Genomic DNA, 18,752 nt, shown 5'->3' with positions numbered 1-18,752 from the left:
ATCACTGAAACTATCATCAGATCAAGACGGATATCTACACTACAGATACACTAGTAACTTGTAAGTAATAAGCAGGTTTCACCGTTTTCGCTTGGCATCGACATGTCAAAGTAAGACAGCCGTTCTCACAAATAAATTATGGAATTAGTTTATACGAATCGTTAGCATGGCCATATACGGTACACATGATATCATCATGAGGCCGAGGCTGAATGGGTATTAGAAGGGCCCTTCAAGCGTGCCCTCTTTGGAACGTACTGGACTTATAGGAAAGCAGTTGAAAGATGCCTGGCTCGCTGAGGCCCACGGCTATGTAATTGTAAGCCGAAAAAGAGAATGAAGACATGTGAAGTTGAGCTGTCAAGAGCTTGTTGGCCCGACTTAATACAATCGTTCTACTTAATCGCATGCCCACGGCCACATCCGCGTACTGGATGTAGCCGTGCGTTCATCTTCATAAGGGGTCATGAGCAAGTCAGACCATCCAGCCTCACACCACTCATATCACTAAAACGTCCAATATCCGGGATGCCAACCGGCCTCTTTCGCAATCCAGAACCCCAGCGGCACTGCACGAGCCCTGTGCTTTAGAAACAATCGTATATTCAAGACCAAGCTCACCGCGAGTGAAATAGATGCTGCATGTGTAGGAGGCAATCATAGATATGCCTCCTAGGGCGATTCAGATCTCAACAACTGTAGAGTAGAGCCTAGCATCACACAATCTCTAGAGTGTTTGACGTAAAGTGTTTGACGTTGCTAATGGCCCGGGCTAGGGTTCGTCGCGGAAGTATAGGTAGAGCGCGTATAAGTGCTCATGATGCGCGAAAGTCAACTGTCTAAATCAAACATAGGACACAAATGGATGGGTCGAATGATGTTGGGCTCCGCTGAGCGCGGCCACAGCCTGTCTTAACTGACTACAGATGAATTCCTTTTCCTCTTGAATAAGCACCGCCCACGCATCTCCTAGCGTCGAGTTGTCGAGCAAACTCGTAAAGATGATTCAATTCTAGCTCTCCCCAGCTCCTTCATTCGACTAGTTCAGGTACGGGCACATGCTCCTCCTGATCACCCGAATACCTGTCCTATGACTCGGAGCACTTGGGTTTCTTCCAGCCTGACCCAAAACGAATCGCTAAACTTCGTGCGGAGATGTAGATGCTCGAAATTCACCATTTTAAGATGACGGCGTTTATCAGTGTGTTTATCTTCACAGACATCAGCTGGAGAGGGCAATTCGGCGACTGGGGAAGTTTTAGTTGAGCGGTAGAAGAAGAGGTTTCGGGAACAGGTCCTTTCCGGCTTTGAGATATACGGGTGATGGATGATATATGTGGTTATCGAGTTGTCTATTGTAATAAGGAAAAGTCGAGATGGAGAGAAGCGAAGGCTTCCATTTCATTTGTGTAGGAACGAGAATGGATGTAGCAATATTTCATGGATTTCTTCTTTGTAGCAAGTTCGTATCGAGGACGACGGGTATTCCGAGATGATGTCAGGTGATATAGTCACATAGACCCTAGGGGTGGCTGTATTAGACCTACTGGCTATATAAAGGGGTGTTGGCCCCCCCTTCGAGGGTTGGAGGGTTCAGGATTCAATGAATATTGACGCCTATACTACCCTTCTACCTACCTACTTGACTGTGACTGACCTTCTACTCACTCCGGGACATACCTCCATGACAGGTGAGAAGCGAAATATGGGTGTAATACAGTGTTTTATTTGAAAGATAAAGAGAGCCGGATATTCTCTAAGGGGGGCTCATTAACCCCTATCATGACGAATCTCTAGAGCACCACGATGCCTGTTTGTGATCCTCGTAGTTGGCGCAGTGATGTCTTCTCAATGAACAAATAGCTGTATCTTGAGCGAGTACTTATAGTATTTGTTAACTCGGAAATACCAATGTGCTCATCTAAGTTGTCATTTCGATTCGAACTTTGATTGATTGTGGTGGCCATTGCTGTTCAGAGCTATAGGAATTTCGACTCGTTGATCGTGGAGGCTCGTCGTTGTAAACTCACGGTAGAATCTATATAATCTCGCTAAAGCCCGTGTGACCAAGCAGAGAACAGAAACAAAGATGTGTGTTACCTACCGTTTCACTTACAGGCTCCTACAACCTTGATTTTATATGTATTCATCATCTATTCAGTTTGATACACGAGGAGCTGTAAAATACAATAGTTTCAGAAATATGCCTTTGTATAATAAAAGTTATCTCTTGTCAAGTTCCTTCAGAATTGAAATTTTGCCTTCGTTTATATATCTCGTTTTTTTCTTTTTCTTTTTCTTTTTCATAAAATACAAGGGTAATAAAACTTTATGGTATCACATAGCCCGTCGTCTTCTAAATAAACATTTTTTATGACCACTGCTCGGCTCTCGTCACTCAGGTAGCAACAACCATATCATCCGCCAGGCACCTGGCGCAATGTTAGACATCTCAGAATCACCATAAGTCATCTGTTGTTGTCATCGGCGTGTTGATGGAAATAGGGCACCGTATTGAATGGGAAAAAACGGCCGAATCTACTCGGGGCAAATGATGCCTCTTCTGCCAAGGCCACCCCCTTTTTACCCCTGAAGACCTTCTCAAAATTGGATAGAAGACGTCTGTTAACAACTTCGCTACTGACCCAATGTAAACGAACAACTACATTACTTAGTATATCATTATCCATGGAGACTCAGCCTTTTTTCATTTGGTTTGCATTCATTACCGCCATCCGTCCCGAGTCACGCAGTTGCCTATTTCAGAGTGTGTCTTCAAGGTAGACCATGCAATTCCCTGGCGCCGACACAAATGGCACAAGATTCGCAGTCAAGATGGGATGCGGACTCGCGAAGATTAACAGGACGTTGTAAGGCTTGATGAATCTGTCGTCAGTGAGCTCCAGAATATAGTATGAAGTGCTGGGGACTCAGTCTTGCACGATATTGTAGACCGGCGTGGCAGGTATATAAGTTATCTTGGAGCTCGACAGAAAAGCGAACCCCTGTGTCACTATAGGAGACGACGACACAATATTGTCTTGCCCATCGTCTGCTATTTTCACATGAGGAGTATTGGTCGAATTGTAAACATCGGCTGCGGTTACATTCGCGGTGCTGCCCTGACGAGAAATCTCGACCCAGGCATCTAATCATTCACTCACTCCCTCATCTATAACTTTTATCTACACTTTGAACTCCAATGAGTATCATGTTCTATCTATAAAGTTCGAAGGTTCACACAGTAGAGTCCTAATCCCGGCCTCGATCGGCATATTTCAGTCAGCAACCTTAGTATAGTGCACCATTTCTGTTCAATACACACCGTTTCAACTCTTTCAAGTTGAGAAAGCAATATGATACGCGCGACAGCGCGATGCACTTCATACCGAAATCAGCGTGTTTATGAAGTATCTCATCCCGGCGTAAACATCCAGTATAGCTGTCTCCAACACGTCGTGCCTGTAGCAAAACACAAAAGCAAAAAGAGTGAAATAAAACTAAAATAAAAGACAAATGAAAGACATGAGGCCTATCTATCATCCAAATCATACCACGACCCAATCAACAACCGGCGAAAATGGCAGTTTTTACCTCACAATGCTTACCTAGCTCCTGCGTATTCCGCGCCAAGGTCTCGTACCGAGTTACTGTACATCATCTTAGCCTAGCCCTGAGGCAGAAGCAGAGGCAAAGGGACACAGGTATACAGTAAGTATGCAGCGTGATGTAGACGGGTGGATATGGCGTCATCCAGCGCCGTCGTGACACAGCGCCATCTTCAGCATTTCCCCCCCTCTCCTCACAAGATTTTTACATATAAGCAGCGATGCGAACATTGGCATACCTAGGCAATGAAGCGATGCCGATTAGATAGTAAAACCAAGTTGAACAATGTGATTAATTCATTAGAGAGTAATATGTAGCTGTAGGGCATGATTATTCGATGTATATTGCTTTGCCACGTATCTGGTTCTAAAAATACCTATTGTCCCTCCGCGTAGTATAGATGCGTGTACAGTCAAACCAATATGTATATACATACATAGGTAGGCAGGCAGGCAAGTAAGGTACTAAGTGAGTAAGTAAGTAAGTAAGTAAGTATGTGTGTAGCATGCGTGCCGTTCGTGCCGCGGACATACATCTGTGTCCAGAAAGCGCGTGTCAAATCACCGCCAATCTATCCAACCCAGACGTGGTCTAGAAGTCGGGTAATATCCAGCCGGACTACGTGATCTTTCTTATCTAGTCCTACCATCAATCATCTCATAGCCGGCGGCAAGGAAAGGGCGGTCGAAGAAGCAATATAGACGGACAGATAGGCTAGCAGTGTATATCATTTACGTAGTCCCCCCTTTTTTGCCAAATTCATTTGAACTATCGTCACATAATAGCCCTTTAAATGCTCGTTGTGTCTGTATTGTCAAACTTTTTTTCTGCGTCGATAACCTAATTTCTATGGACTAACTCTAAATCCCCTTACTCTTCCATCTACCAATCTCTGCAGAATTTTGTCAGTCTGTCCCAGTCCGTACCACGAATCAATCGTCATCCTCTCGTCAGTGTTCGGTATTTCGGGGGGTGTTTCCGAAAGGTGAAAAATGAGGCGAAAAGAATGAAAAGCGTGGAGGACAACATTCCTCATGGATTTACTTCCTACGGTGGCTGTTGCTGCTGTTTCTCGGCTTCTGGCATAAAGGAATGTGAGAAACTCGTAATAACGACGACAGAGGGCAAATCAGAGAGCTCTATCACATAAAATCGATGCACGGGACCATATTGGGGGCAAGCAGCATTGAGGCCTATGGACACAGGGCGGGTGAGAGCGATCGCGATCGTCAAGTTTATCCTCCTCGCTTGTGGCTACCAGCACCCTGGCATTGTTTGCTCCTCGCATACGTGGGATGTGAGGCGTGGTCAGTCAGCATCGATCCTGAGTGTGCGAGGGGATAGGCAGGAGGACGGCCCGTCCTTGGTTAGAACAATGAGGCGAGTCGCGTTCGTCGTTGACCGCTACTTTCTCCCCTCCTCTCCTTAGGGACTTTTCGCACATATCCTTCTCCAACTCACGATGCCTCTACGATCGCAGGGTCATCCCCAATTGGATCCAGCTAAGACAAGACAAACAGACAACAGGCAAGGATAGCTTCGCTTTCAGGGCTCTTTTTGACGTGGAACGCGCTGCGGCTTCCCGCGTTGGGGCGTGCCACCAAGATTCTGCAGGAAAAGGCTGTCAGGCGAAAAAAGAAGAGATGTGCAAACTCGAAAATTATTCGGGAGTCCACGGAGAAAGCTCCATGGGAACTGACAAACGCCAATCGATTCTCACGAAAAGCCGAGCAATAGGTCCGCTGCCACAGGCGTCGACAGTGCGCGGGAGGGCAGAGGGCGGGTCTTGTCTGCCAAGAATACCGACAAGACGAGACCACTATAGACCACGGCTTCCCGCATACGCATGACCCTTACTCGGCCTGGGGTATGCGAGGACTTGGGAATCTCGTGCAACTTTTTTTCCGTCAGCGACAGGACTCAAATTTGTAGGCTGGGAGAAAGAAACACGCATTATGAGGAGAAATCGAGGTTTGCTGTTTTTTGCAACCAAGTTTCATTTTGAAAAGGCAGACATATCTTCGCGTTGTTTAGCCTCACCGGTTGATCATACCCTAGTTCACCGAGAGAGGACACGGAGAAGGGAAAACACTAATGTCGCGGACATGCAATAAAGGTGAGCACCGGTACGGAGGCCAATGGGAATTGCAGGGCGCAGTCGACACGGAGGTGTGGAGGACGAGCGAACAACACGAACCTCGCCGAGGCCTTCAATCGATGATGGCAGGTTTCAGTCAAGTAAGCTTTGTCTTACCCTCCTTTAGGGGGGGTAGTCGATCGGGCGGTTCGCTCAAGGAGCCAATTGGCGAGGATATGAAAGACAACAGGGGCGCGCCTTGGTCCTCATTGAGGCATAGCAAAGAAAAAAAATCATCCACAAAGCCACGATATTCGTGCGTCGTGCGACGGTCCTAGGAATGGGCCTGACAGCAACCTACATACGTGACAGGTCCTTCGCTCGCCTACGAGAGCCTAAGCCGTCCATCGTACAACATCGTGAGAATGATCAAATCTTTGCGGAGAGAGCATCAGTTTGGCGATCGTCTACCCCAGCCCCTGCTCTCTCGAGGACCAATGACAAAAGGACACTTAACAATCTTGCGTGATATGACAAAGCTGCGAAAAGCCTCAGTCATTGCACGACTGGCAGTATTAGATGGGACATATCGCGAATCGAATACCCAGTCGGAGTGCTATGGATTGGCATCTGCGACTATAAAATGAGGGGGTTTGGCATTGCCTTGATGCCTACGCGATACAGCACTGTTCATCCCAAGTCATTTTGAGAGGTCATTCAAGTGTGTCATTATTTTGTTCTCGCTCCAGTCCAGTTTTTGTTTAATTCTGATACTTGTCTCCCGTGACAAGAACCAACCAAGTTTTACATTGAGACAACATGCCTCATAGCGTAGCCAACAACAACGACCAACCTGCTAAAACGTTTGTTGCCAGCAGCCGCTTTTTCTAGCCTTTTCTAACTTAGACCATAGCGGACCTTTTAAAACTCCAGTCGGTACGAAAACCGAACCCCCAAACAGAGTCATGTTAGAGCGATGGGTTGCGGAGTCGTCAAGGAAAGCGCTTCCCTTCAGTGAAGTGACGCAGCAGTTGCCCTCTGCGTGAGAAATTCCCCATTCGCAATTCTAGTGGCCACTGAGACTAATAGTAGTGGACAGGGCACACAGCAAGCGATAATCATCTGGCCTAGTCTGGGTTATGTAGATTCGTCAATGATGAGCCAGAGACATGTGACCAGGGGAAATACAGCGATTCCGTGTGTCTCCTACAGCGCCATGTGGTGGAATGAGTACAAATGCCTAAGGAGTAATGAGTGTGCAGGACTAATTCTAGCCGAGACCTGCAGCGTGTGCTCTGACGTAGGGGTAGTACGAGATCCTGCAGAATTTCTAGATAAGGCGAAGTAGTTTCTATACAGAATCACCATTCGTTGGTGCAGTTCCTGTTGCATGGAAGCCGTCGAGGGTAATGGTTACAGCACCAGCTTGTACGAGCTTTGTGGGTGTTAGTCATGGTCGTGCAATGATGTTTGCGGATGTTACTCTACTCACCGAACGAGACAGATCATCAATTAAATCCTGGGCATCTTCAATGCCGATGCAAAGTCTAATCAAGTCTTCGGGCATCTGCCGCTCAGCCCTGGTCTTCGCATCGATACTGGCGTGGCTCATGCGACATGGCATGCTGATAAGACTGTTGACACACCCGAAGCTGACGCTGATTGCGTACAATTTGGCAGCTTCAACAATCCGCTCCGACAGAGCTATATCTCCAGTTTCAAAGGATAGGACAGCTCCGGCGCCCCGGGCGATTGACCAGTGGAGATCATACTGTGGGTGTGACTTGAGACCAGGATAACGGACGCGGAATCCATGTGACTCGAGGAACTCAGCTATCATCTGAGCATTTGCTTGTTGCTTCTCCATACGAATAGCTAGTGTCTTGACTCCCCTCATGAGGAGGAACGAGTCGTTAGGTGAGAGACCACAACCAGTCGAATTGATAGTAAAGTACATCTTATCACCAATGGCAGGGTCGTTACAAGCGATAATGCCCGCCATAATGTCGTGGTGCCCCGACAGATACTTGGTGCCTGACTCATAGACGATGTCTGCGCCTAGCTCGAGAGGATTGCAGAGCATGGGCGATAGCATAGTGTTGTCGACCACAACAAGGGCCTTGGGGTTCGCTTCGTGAACGAATTTGGCAATAGCAGGCAGGTCGATGATCTTGATCAGTGGGTTGGTTGGGGTCTCAAGCAGCACCATGGCGGTTTTGTCTGATATGACTTCTTTTACTCTTTCCACAACAGTAGTGTCCACATGGCGCACAACGATCCCTTGGTTGGATGATAAGTACGTCAGTAGCCGGTTGGTACCGCCATAGAGATCATCACCCGTGATAACCTCGTCTCCGGGACGAAGGAGTCTAGTGATAACATCGAGGGCACCCATGCCGGACCCTACAGCTAGGGCGCGGGTGGCATTCATGATCTTGGCCATGTGGCGTTCTAAATGGGTGCGGGTAGGGTTGCCGGACCGTGTGTAGTCGTATTCATTTCCGCCTGCGGAGGAGGTTTGCTTGAATGTAGCGGACTGATAGATGGGGATGCTCGAGGCGCCATATTGATCCTTGGAGTCGGTGTACACAAGCTCAGTGGCAAGGGCATATCGGCGCCGACCGGCCGAGGGGCTCGAAGGAGCGGGCGAGGGAGGGAGATTATGGCCGTCGAGGTCTACTTTGGCGAAGGCCTTGTTGATGGGCTTGGTAGCATCGCTGCCATTGGAAGACGACGAGGACGAGGAGTCGTTGTTTGGTGGTGGTGGTGAAGACGACATGATGTCCTCTTTGATTCCAATCTACCTCGCGGTAACAAACAGTGATGAAGGGACTAGGAAGACACAGGCAAGCGATGGTTCAGCAGGTAAGTAAGTAGAGACAGATGGGAGACGTTGGCGGGGTCCAAGTCAATTGGACAATGGGCTAATGGGATAACTTTAGGTGGTGATGGCGAGGTACAATTGGATGAATATGTATGTTCAGGAACCGGTAAGAATAGGTAGGTAATTCTGCTCCAGGATGTTCAGCCAGTCCCAGGCCCGACGTTGAGGAGGAGGAGGAGGAGTCAACTTAGACTACCTAGTAGGTATCTACTGATTGCGTTCCGGTTATCGGGCCTCTAAAAATCCTCTAAAAAGTCCGGGGAACAAGTGAGGACCCTCGGTCGCGACTTTAGCAGGATGACGTGCTTTGGAACCCCACCTCGTCAAAGACGGCTCAAACCGCTATTGAAGCACGCATTCTGACTCCTTGTCCCACCGACTGCCGCGCCCCGTGGGTCGGTCAGAAATGGATTGATATGGCTAATTATGTCCGAGGCACTCTTGGCGAGGACGAATGAATCGGCACCTGTCGCGTGCGCTGGAGAAGCATTGAGCTAGGAACCATAGACTCCATTCTGATCATTGTAGCTACAACCCAGGTCGCTTCTTTGTACGTTCTCGTGTTCAGGAGACGGCTATGATAATATTCCATAATACATTCCCATGTTTATACACCATCGATGGCTTGTCTAGTTATATCCGTCCTGTATATAATCCCATAATATGAACAAGACATATAGGTTGATAATCAAACCTGGTGCTCCGTAACGCCTTGACAAAGCAGTCTAAGTCCTCATGTCAACCCAGAAATAGCTCATGCCGATTGCTCCGTGACTTTTGCAGCAGACGTTGATGTGTCCGCTGTAACCTCCTCTTCATCCTCGACATCCTCATACTCGTCACTGGAAGACTTGGCACGTGAATGGTTTTGCATCAGGATTTGCCCGCCGCCTTTTCGCCCGAAGAAATCTTCCGTCCGAATGCCGCGTACTTTTGTTGGGTCGATGCTCGACATGGCGTTCCCACTCGCCCGGTGTTCCCGAATGTATTCGCGAACTGGTGCCATGGCAGCATCTCGACAAGCTTCCTTGATGTCGCTACCCGACATACCAGCCGTGATTCTTGCGATGTACTCCATATTGAAATGGTCAGGCTCTGTCTTCGTATCCTTCAGCAGAAGTTGCAAGATCCGAAGTCTTTGTGCTTTATCAGGTAATGAGACTGGGAATTTCTTGGGCATTCGCCTTAGGATTGCTTCATCGATGTCGTGAATTCGGTTGGTTGCCCCCAAGACAACGATTCGCGCTGGCAGCCCACGCGTATTTGCGGAGGTGAGACCGTCCCAGAGTGTCATGAACCTGCATGTCTTTAGTGAATGTTAGAAGAACTTGAAACAAATCGGCTTACTCTGCTTTGACCATCCCACTAGCTTCATGCTCTCCGCTTCTCCGGGTCCCCAAGACAGCATCTATCTCGTCTATGAAGATGATTGTGGGCTGAAGTTTGCGAGCGAGCGAGAATACCGCGCGCACTAGCTTATTGGAGTCTCCATACCACTTCTCTGTTAGCGTTGAGATGTGTAGATTGATGAATGACGCGCCACTTTCACGTGCAACGGCCTTCGCCAGCATCGTCTTGCCGCAACCCGGCGGTCCGTATAGCAAGACACCCGATGGTGCTGACAGTAGCGGTGCAGCATGTGAGTAGAGATGAGGCATGGTCAATGGATAAATGACCGACTCCTTAACCTCCTCAATTATATCGTCTAAGCCACCAATATCTTCAACCAAAGTCAGTGCCTGCTACATATGCTGGTGATGCCGGTGCAGGAGGATCGTAGCTTACCATCAAACCCTACGGGAATGTCTTCCGGTGCGACGACCTCAAGAGCAACTATGTTTTCATATTCATTCAACACTAGGTCTTCGGTTCCTTCCCGGCCTCCATTTGCCGAGTCATCACCAAAGGCTTCGTCACCTTCGCCATTGCCGTTTTCTCGCGATTTTCGTAAACGGGAGAGGTTTGCTTTCGCCCTGATACGAGCTTGTTCGTGTTTCTCTTTGTCGGGATCGGCAAGTGTTCCTTGGAGACTCGATAAGGCATTATTGGTGAGGTACCATGCCAGGCCAGCCTTGTTCAAGCGTCAGCAAGAGAAAGCGCCACTCGCGCTCAGGAAATAACGCCATACCGTTCCTAATAATAGAACCACATCCCATATGTAGTCGGCACCTTTTCTCTTGCGGTCGACCATGGTGAAGGTGTCCTTCAGCCAGGTGAGAAGCATTTGTGCTTGCTCAAATGGCCCAGACAACGGTGAATGGGCGCGGAAATATGGGTGTATTGGGTTGAGATATCCACAGAGACATCGGGACACCCTTGTAATGCGAAGAAAAGTGAGGCGACTTTTAATTCAGGTCTCCAAGCTTAGATCACGGCCAAGCCTGATGCGCCGAGGCGATATTGGACGGGGACTTGGGAGAGTCGCCCCATGCCTTTATTGCATAAATGCATGTGTAACGTTATACTAGGATAAATGCAAATAGAGAGAACGTTACCAGAGTCTCAAGCCCTTACTTTGTGTTCCCGCCCCGGCGCATCGGTACATCGGAAATGGTGGGGCCTGACTTGCAGATTAGGAAAGTGTACTTCTTATCTAAGTATCCATGTACCTACAGCATTTACAACCCCCACCAGCTTGTTTACTTTGAGCGCGACCTGATCGCGACAACACATCCCACCCCTCATACTGAGGCTATCATCTGTTACAGTTAATAATCGCCTCGCTCGTCTATAGGACTGCACTTACTCAAGACTATTCTCAACATTTATATCGCGATTTAACTATCTCAGTCAGTCAATGCCAAGGGGAAAGCTCACAACGCTACTTGAGTTGGACTTGGAGCAGGACTTGGACCTATTTACCCATCAAACACAGCCATTAACGAAAACCATGCCTCCCGCAAAGAGAGGCCGCGCCGCCGCAACAGGCCGAGTAGCCAAGTCAACTCGAGTGCCACGAGCATCGGCACGGAATGCGCTGGCTGAGAAAGCTGGGAACATCCAAGAGGACTCGACAGAAAGCAGAGGCATAAAACGACCTGCTAGCGATGCGATTGATGCGCCAGAAGACCAGGATACCGAAGCCAAGCCCAGGCCAGGAAGAGGACGACCAAGGGTGACTAAGGCACGAAGACTTGCTGAGGCTGAGGAGGAAGACGAGCTATCGGTCATGGAGAGTGAAACCACTCCACCTCAGCCTGTCAGAAGAGGACGCAAACCCAAGATTAATGTTGAAGCCGAGAAAGCCGAGGTCGCCGAAATTCCCGAGACACAGCCAGAAATAGAGATTCCTGAAACTCAGCAAGTTGATATAGCAGACACCGATATAGTGGAAGATGATCCAATAGAGGTGGTACCTTTTCGGTATCTTAGTCAAGGGATATCCTCCGTTCAACGACCTCAATCCAAAACGTTATTTACTGCCAGCCGAAGGCCTGTTTCCGCTTCTGATTCCGAACTAAATGACCCAAGCTTGAGACGGCGCATTGGAGAACTTACTCGGAAAAACGAGGCGCTCGAAGCTAAATATCGTGATCTACGGGAAATTGGTGTTCAGGAAGCAGAGCGAAATTTCGATCGACTAAGAAAGCAAAGCGAAGAAAGAGCAAACAGTAATCTCACCTTGAACTTAACACATAACTACGAGGATTATACTGACGTTTAATAGCGGATAAAGAGCTCATCGCCACTCTCAAGGCCCAGTTAGCCGGCGAGACAGAGGTAGCTAAAGAGGTCGAGCAACTTCGAAAGCAGCTTGAAGACAGTCAAAAGAAGGTTGAAGAACTACAAGGCTCTTTGACGGAAGCGAAGGCTGAAATCAAGACATTGTCGACAAAACTTACTGCCGCTCGATCGGCAGAGCCAGCCAACGTAAAGATTCCCGGTAGTGCCATGAAGAACAACTTTGCAAATAACCGACATGCTATCAACGCTGCAGAAGCTGCAGCTCAAGTGGCACAGAAGAAAGAAAACCTCTATGGGGACCTGACGGGCTTGCTGGTCTGCGGCGTTAAGCGAGAAAATGATGAAGAAGTGTTCGACTGTGTGCAAACAGGTAGAAATGGAAGTAAGTTGAATGAATAGCAACATAGCGAGGGAGAATGAGACTAATGAATGATTTCACAGCTCTCCATTTCAAATTGTCGATTGCACTCGATGGGTCATCAGACAAGTTCGAAGATGCACAGTTCATGTACATGCCTCAGCTTGATGGCGCTCGAGACCAGGAGCTGATCGATACGCTGCCGGATTATCTTGTCGAGGAAATTACTTTCCCGCGGTTACATGCGGCGAAGTTCTATTCAAGAGTGGTGAAGGCCTTGAATGACCGACCAGAGTAATTCACGGCCTTAGCGGCTGGTGTATGGGGACTTTACCCATTGAACTAAGCAGTTTAGGGTGTGAACGTTCAAGACAAGGCTGGACAAATCGGGCAGATGGTGTGGTTACGATGCTTTATGATACCCATCTAGTTATTCTGGCGTTATGAGGGGCTTGAGACATACCTAGGTAGTCTATAGAGTGACATTTGAGATTTTCCTGGCCTCGTAATAGCACAAGATGCGCGTATATGCAGCCTGATCAGAATCACAAACATGGGCTTCATCGTGTAAGCTGCTCAATTATTTAGGTATATCTTGTTCGTAGGTGCTGTGCTCGTTACCTACCTCCAGTCTGCCTGGGTATGGTCAGCTCCTATCCCAAATCCTTTGGACAGGGCAGAGACAGGGGCAGAGGGTTTCCTTCTGCAGGGGTAAAATGTTATACTGTTCCAGTTAAGACTTTAGCTGCATGAATACTACCGAGCAGAGGATAGAGTCTAGCTTTAACAGGCTTAGGTGTCTTGGTAGAAGCCGTTGAATTGGACACAGTGGACTTTTACCACTTACCTAACCTAGATCTGCCTAGATCTGCTAAGCTACTGCTACTAAGTTTTAGGGACCTTGACGGTCATCACCATCACCACCACCACTACCAATGTCGAGGATCATACTTTACTTATTTTCGTGTGGACACATATAAGTCCACGACGGCTCTTACGACGATTGTATTTACCACCGTCAGATCATAATCACATACGACTTCACTGCACGATTCTTGTCCCTAATCCGGATCTCCATGGATCCTGTCGTCTACCCTATCCTACATCGTCCCATACATCCTGAATTGCGAACCTCGACCGCTTGCTCTAAATCTAATCGTTGCGACGTCTCACCATGGCGGGCGTCAGTCGCTTCAAGTTCTTGGCCATAGCCATGGTATTTCACCTGGTATATCTCTACTCAATCTTTGATATCTACTTTGTCAGTCCAATTGTTAGTGGCATGCAGCTGTTCCAGCTGGAGAGGCCAGCCGGAGAAAAAGCCCCAGCCGATAGGCTTGTGCTCTTTGTTGGTATGGATTACTTCATCGTATGGACAGAGGGGGCTCCCAGGTGCTGACATTGCGCTTCTAGGTGACGGATTGCGCGCTGACAAAACCTTCCAATCGTTTCCCGAGCCATATCCAGAAACCGACCAGGATCTAACCCCGCGACCACTCGCGCCCTTCCTGCGGTCCCGCGTCTTGGAACATGGCACATTCGGCGTGTCCCATACAAGAGTGCCCACCGAATCCCGTCCCGGTCACGTTGCCCTGATTGCTGGTCTATACGAAGATGTTTCAGCTGTCGCGACGGGTTGGAAACTCAATCCTGTCAACTTTGACAGTGTCTTCAATCGAAGCAGGCATACATGGAGCTGGGGTAGCCCAGATATTCTTCCTATGTTTGAGCAAGGCGCCACACCGGGTAGGATAGATGCGGACTTTTACGATGCCGAGTTTGAGGACTTTTCGCAAGATGCGCTCCACCTTGATCTCTGGGTTTTTGACCATGTGAAAGAACTTTTTGCCGCTGCAGAGAAGAACAGCACTCTGAACAAGGCCCTTCGAGAAGATAAAATAGTGTTTTTCCTCCATCTCTTGGGGCTGGATACAGCTGGCCATTCCTATCGGCCCTATTCAAAAGAGTACTTGAATAACATCAAGGTCGTAGACGAAGGAGTAAAGGAAATAACGAACCTGATCAATAAGTTTTATGCCGACGACAGAACAGCTTTCGTTTTCACGGCGGATCACGGAATGAGCGATTGGGGAAGCCATGGAGACGGTCATCCAGATAATACCAGAACACCCCTCATAGTTTGGGGCTCTGGCGTCGCCAAACCCAAGATATACAAGGAGGGCATAGCGCCTGGGCATGATGAATACTCTGCGGACTGGAATCTCGATCAGATTCAAAGACATGATACGCAGCAAGCTGACGTCGCCGCGCTTATGGCTTATTTGGTTGGCCTTGAATTCCCGGCGAATTCTGTGGGCGAACTACCGTTATCATATCTATCAGCAGATACCAAGGGAAAAGCCAAAGCATCGTTTGTAAATGCTCAAGAAATCCTAGAGATGTATCGTGTGAAGGAGGCAAACAAAGAATCCAAACAACTAAGATATCAGCCCTACGAACCCTTGAGCGCAGAGCACGGAAAGACTCCTAGCGCTCGGTTTTCGTCGATTAGTGATTTGATCGAATCAGGACGTTACGAGGAAGCCATCGAGGAGAGTGCCGCGTTGATGAAGCTCGGCCTAGAGGGAATGCGCTATCTACAGACATACGACTGGCTTTTCCTTAGAGCTCTTGTCACAATAGGGTATCTAGGCTGGATGGCCTTCGCACTAACTACCGTCATCGACTTACACGTCTTACAAGGTACGGCAGAGCCGTCGCGAACAGTCAGCGGGACTATCTTTTTTTCATCTATCCTTGTCTCACTGTACGCTTCCATATACATCTCTGAGTCGCCCTTGACATATTATGCGTATGCGTTTTTCCCGGTTTTATTCTGGGAGGAAGTGTACGCACGCCGGGAAAGTCTGGTGAGAGGAAGGCAAGTTTTACTTGGTCACATCAAAACGGGGACCAAAGTCTTGTCATTCATCTTGAACTTTACCATCTACGTAGGGATTATTGAGTCACTGGTATGTACCGTTTCCTCAGCCAGTCGTCAACGCAAGTTCTAACTCGCATTAGGCGCTTGGTTACATTCACCGTGAGGTCTTCACAGTCCTCTTCATCATAGCTTCGTTCTTCCCTGTGTTTCTGGGTATCTCCTTCATCCAGAGACATCTCAGTCTCAGTGCTACGTGGTTCACCTCGTGCCTCTTAATGAGTACATTCACATTACTCCCCGCCAACAAGGTTGAAGATGTGCAGTTGATGTAGGTTACTGCCAAATATCTATTGTGCTATTCAGTGACTAACCACTAGCAGCATGCTCGGAGGCTCCCTAATGGTAGCCGTCGGTATTATCTACCTCATATTCGAAGATAAGCTACTTGCGGACTTCTCTGGTTCTACCAAACCTCAATCCCAAAATAAAGATAATGGTCTTTCAAGGGCTCTCATCGGAGTACAAGTAAGTGGTTCTCCATTTGGCCCTGTGTATAGTATCCCTTACTAACAGTGACTTAGACCGGTCTTGTTATCCTTGCCATGATTGTAACCCGGTCCAGCGCTTTATCATTACAAGCAAAGCAAGGCTTACCTCGAGGCAATCAAATAGTCGGCTGGCTCGTGCTAGTCATATCATTCCTGATGCCTCTAGCCCATCGCCTCCAGCCTAACCCCCATTATCTCCACAGGCTCCTCGTGATCTTCTTGACATGTGCACCAACCTTCGTCCTACTCACGATATCATACGAAGGGCTCTTTTACTTTGCCTTCTCCCTTACCCTGGTAACCTGGGTTCGACTAGAACACCACGGCTACGTATTCCTCCAATCCTCCAAAGCAGTCGAAAAGACTCCCAAATCAACTGCCGAGGCAGTCGTCGAGAAAGTCACATCTCAGTTCCGCCCACTATCCCTCTCAGACGCGCGCGTGGCCCTCTTCTTCTTCGTGCTCCTCCAAGCCGCATTCTTCAGCACAGGCAACGTCGCTTCAGTATCATCTTTCTCTCTCGAAAGCGTATGCCGATTATTCCCTATCTTCGACCCCTTTTCCCAAGGCGCGCTCCTCACCCTCAAGCTCATGATCCCTTTTGTCCTTATCTCAGCGAACCTAGGGGTCCTCAACAAGCGCATCGGCGTCGCGCCCTCGGCGCTGTTCATGCTCGCCATGGCGCTCAGCGATATCCTCACGCTGTACTTCTTCTGGGTTGTCAAGGACGAGGGCTCGTGGTTGGAGATCGGATCTACGATTACGCATTTCGTCATTGCTAGCATGCTTTGTGTGTTTGTTGCTGCGCTGGAGGGCGTTAGTGCTGCTTTTATTGCGGGTGTCGAGCTTGAGGGTGGGGTTAGGAGGGAGGGATTAGGAAAAGAAGGAGAAGAAGGAGAAGAAGGGAAGGAAGGGAAGGAAGGGGGTAAGAAGAAGGAGCTGAAGGCCAGGTTTGATGAGCATGGGAATAGTATCGATGAACATGGTAAGAAGGGGATAGAACTTTCCTTTGCTTATCAGTTTGAAAGTTAGGGGTGTACTAGTAGATCTGATAGATAGAGAATAGATAGAGAATAGGAAAAGAAATATTCGAATAGAAATGGTGTGGTGATTTTGTTTGATGTGTGATGGAGAGTTCCTGTGTGTTAGCAGGGTTATTGGTTTCGTATGAGAAATATTACAGACGAAGGTCTATATGTATGGTACATTCAAATCTGGCTGGATGGCGATGATGATCAGTGAAATGGCCAGGGAAGGAGATTTAAAAGGGTCGATGTTAAAATGTATAGAGGAATATGTATGTATATCTAACATGTAGCAAAGGCATGTATGTATATATTCATCGAAGATCTAAACCCTATTTCCATTCAAGGGAATTCGCATTGTCTCTTGAATTTAGAAGTTAGTATGTCCTCTGACTTCTTCTCGTACAGGCTTCAAAGTGCGTCTCGTAGATTCTTGATATAGTATAACAAGGGCAGAGATACTAGGCTTAGAACTTGGAATTCAGATTATAATGAACAACTAGGACTACATGAGTCCTTGACCAACCAACTCCTTCTCGGCTGTTGATGGCTTGACTCGACTCTATATACAACTAGTCTGCTAGCCCAGACCGCCTGGGTCTGTTTCAAGAAGCGAAGTCTGTATACCCTCGCTTTCCAATATTGCCTGCATGTCTTGGAAGATCATGAATAGCCTGCAATGGTCCTCCGTACGGTACGGCCGGGGTGCAAAGGCGAACTGCATGTTCAGCTGGTATTGAGGTTGCGCGTGTAATATGTAGGGATCTACTTGAGTTGTTGGAGCTCGCGTCGTGTGTTTGAGAATTATCCTTTCGTATTTTATGGCGATTAAATGGACTGGTTTAGTGAGGTAGTATTGTGTTTTCAAGTTCTTTTTGCGGGATGAATGTTTGTTTGGATTTTTCATGTAATGCTCGTATAGTGTTGCTTCATGATGCTTAGGAGCCATCTACCCTGTCTGTGGCCCTCCTCAGCCTGAGAACTTTGTGTGAGCTACCGGCTAGGTGTATGGGTGTATTGTATAGGAGCTGGGCCGGTCGTGGTGATGGGCTTGTCTCTGGGGGTGTTCTGGGAACATAGGTATATATGCTAGCGAAAGTTACCGGTTTATTATTCGAGATTTCACCTACATAGGTACCTACTTACATAGCCAAGCATGTAGATTTAGCAGTTGCCATACCGCCTTATTTGATGTAGTTCTAGACTTTGACTGCAAGGGATTCCTCGGCATAGCTCTCAATACTAATGGTATTTATCTGATGCCTCTGCAGTCCAATATGATTGATTGAACGCCCCTTATCAGAATAAAATGCGTGCTTCCTGGACATAGGTATATAAAGTATATCAGGCACTTCAACAACAAGAATATCGCTCCTTACGTGTATACACGTATAGTACCGATAGTGTATTCACTGGCGCGATATTAGTGCGGCCTAGACTAATTGGGTATATGCCTCGGTCCCTCTTGGAGCATTCATCAACACCTCGATACCTATCTCTATTTACACGCGTTTTTATCCCGCGCACAGGCGGGGCACAGGCGACACGCAAATCATGAATACGACTGGTTTTACCACACAAACGCCACGGACCCGGGAATTCCGTCCACATGGAATGATGTTGGTTGGGCAATGTGGCCGATTTCCCCGGATTGTCTAGACACTGCGCCGGAGACGGTCCGGT

The 18,752-nt window shown here is 48.0% G+C and overlaps 4 protein-coding genes across 4 annotated transcripts; 2 read left to right on the top strand and 2 right to left on the bottom strand.

The window, feature by feature from the left end:
• Positions 1–7,085: 7,085 nt before the first annotated feature.
• Positions 7,086–8,729, bottom strand: F5B22DRAFT_471167 (cystathionine beta-l). The gene has a single exon (XM_047972163.1). The coding sequence runs from the start codon at positions 8,463–8,465 to the stop codon at positions 7,137–7,139; it is 1,329 nt and encodes a 442-aa protein (XP_047826460.1). The 5' UTR covers positions 8,466–8,729; the 3' UTR covers positions 7,086–7,136.
• Positions 8,730–9,324: 595 nt separating this feature from the next.
• F5B22DRAFT_639358 (P-loop containing nucleoside triphosphate hydrolase protein) lies at positions 9,325–10,794 on the bottom strand (the record flags this gene model as incomplete). Its single annotated transcript, XM_047977705.1, has 4 exons — positions 9,325–9,868; positions 9,918–10,290; positions 10,356–10,641; positions 10,699–10,794. The coding sequence occupies 4 exons, from the start codon at positions 10,792–10,794 to the stop codon at positions 9,325–9,327; spliced, it is 1,299 nt and encodes a 432-aa protein (XP_047826459.1).
• Positions 10,795–11,212: 418 nt separating this feature from the next.
• Positions 11,213–13,306, top strand: F5B22DRAFT_624613 (chromosome segregation protein Csm1/Pcs1-domain-containing protein). Its single transcript, XM_047976136.1, has 3 exons — positions 11,213–12,181; positions 12,238–12,636; positions 12,696–13,306. Exons 1-3 carry the CDS (start codon positions 11,368–11,370, stop codon positions 12,908–12,910), a joined length of 1,428 nt encoding a protein of 475 aa, XP_047826458.1. The 5' UTR covers positions 11,213–11,367; the 3' UTR covers positions 12,911–13,306.
• A 195-nt stretch (positions 13,307–13,501) lies between these two features.
• Positions 13,502–17,363, top strand: F5B22DRAFT_471105 (GPI ethanolamine phosphate transferase 1). Its single transcript, XM_047972162.1, has 5 exons — positions 13,502–13,964; positions 14,026–15,584; positions 15,637–15,824; positions 15,877–16,021; positions 16,078–17,363. The coding sequence occupies exons 1-5, from the start codon at positions 13,787–13,789 to the stop codon at positions 17,074–17,076; spliced, it is 3,069 nt and encodes a 1,022-aa protein (XP_047826457.1). The 5' UTR covers positions 13,502–13,786; the 3' UTR covers positions 17,077–17,363.
• The last annotated feature ends 1,389 nt before the right edge of the window (positions 17,364–18,752 follow it).

The sequence above is a fragment of the Xylaria bambusicola genome, assembly GCF_022495145.1.
Source record: "Xylaria bambusicola strain CBS 139988 unplaced genomic scaffold F5B22scaffold_60, whole genome shotgun sequence".
In the NCBI taxonomy this organism is placed as follows: domain Eukaryota; kingdom Fungi; phylum Ascomycota; class Sordariomycetes; order Xylariales; family Xylariaceae; genus Xylaria; species Xylaria bambusicola.
Note: the sequence above shows the minus strand (reverse complement) of the source record. Positions and strands in the feature narration are given on the sequence as shown.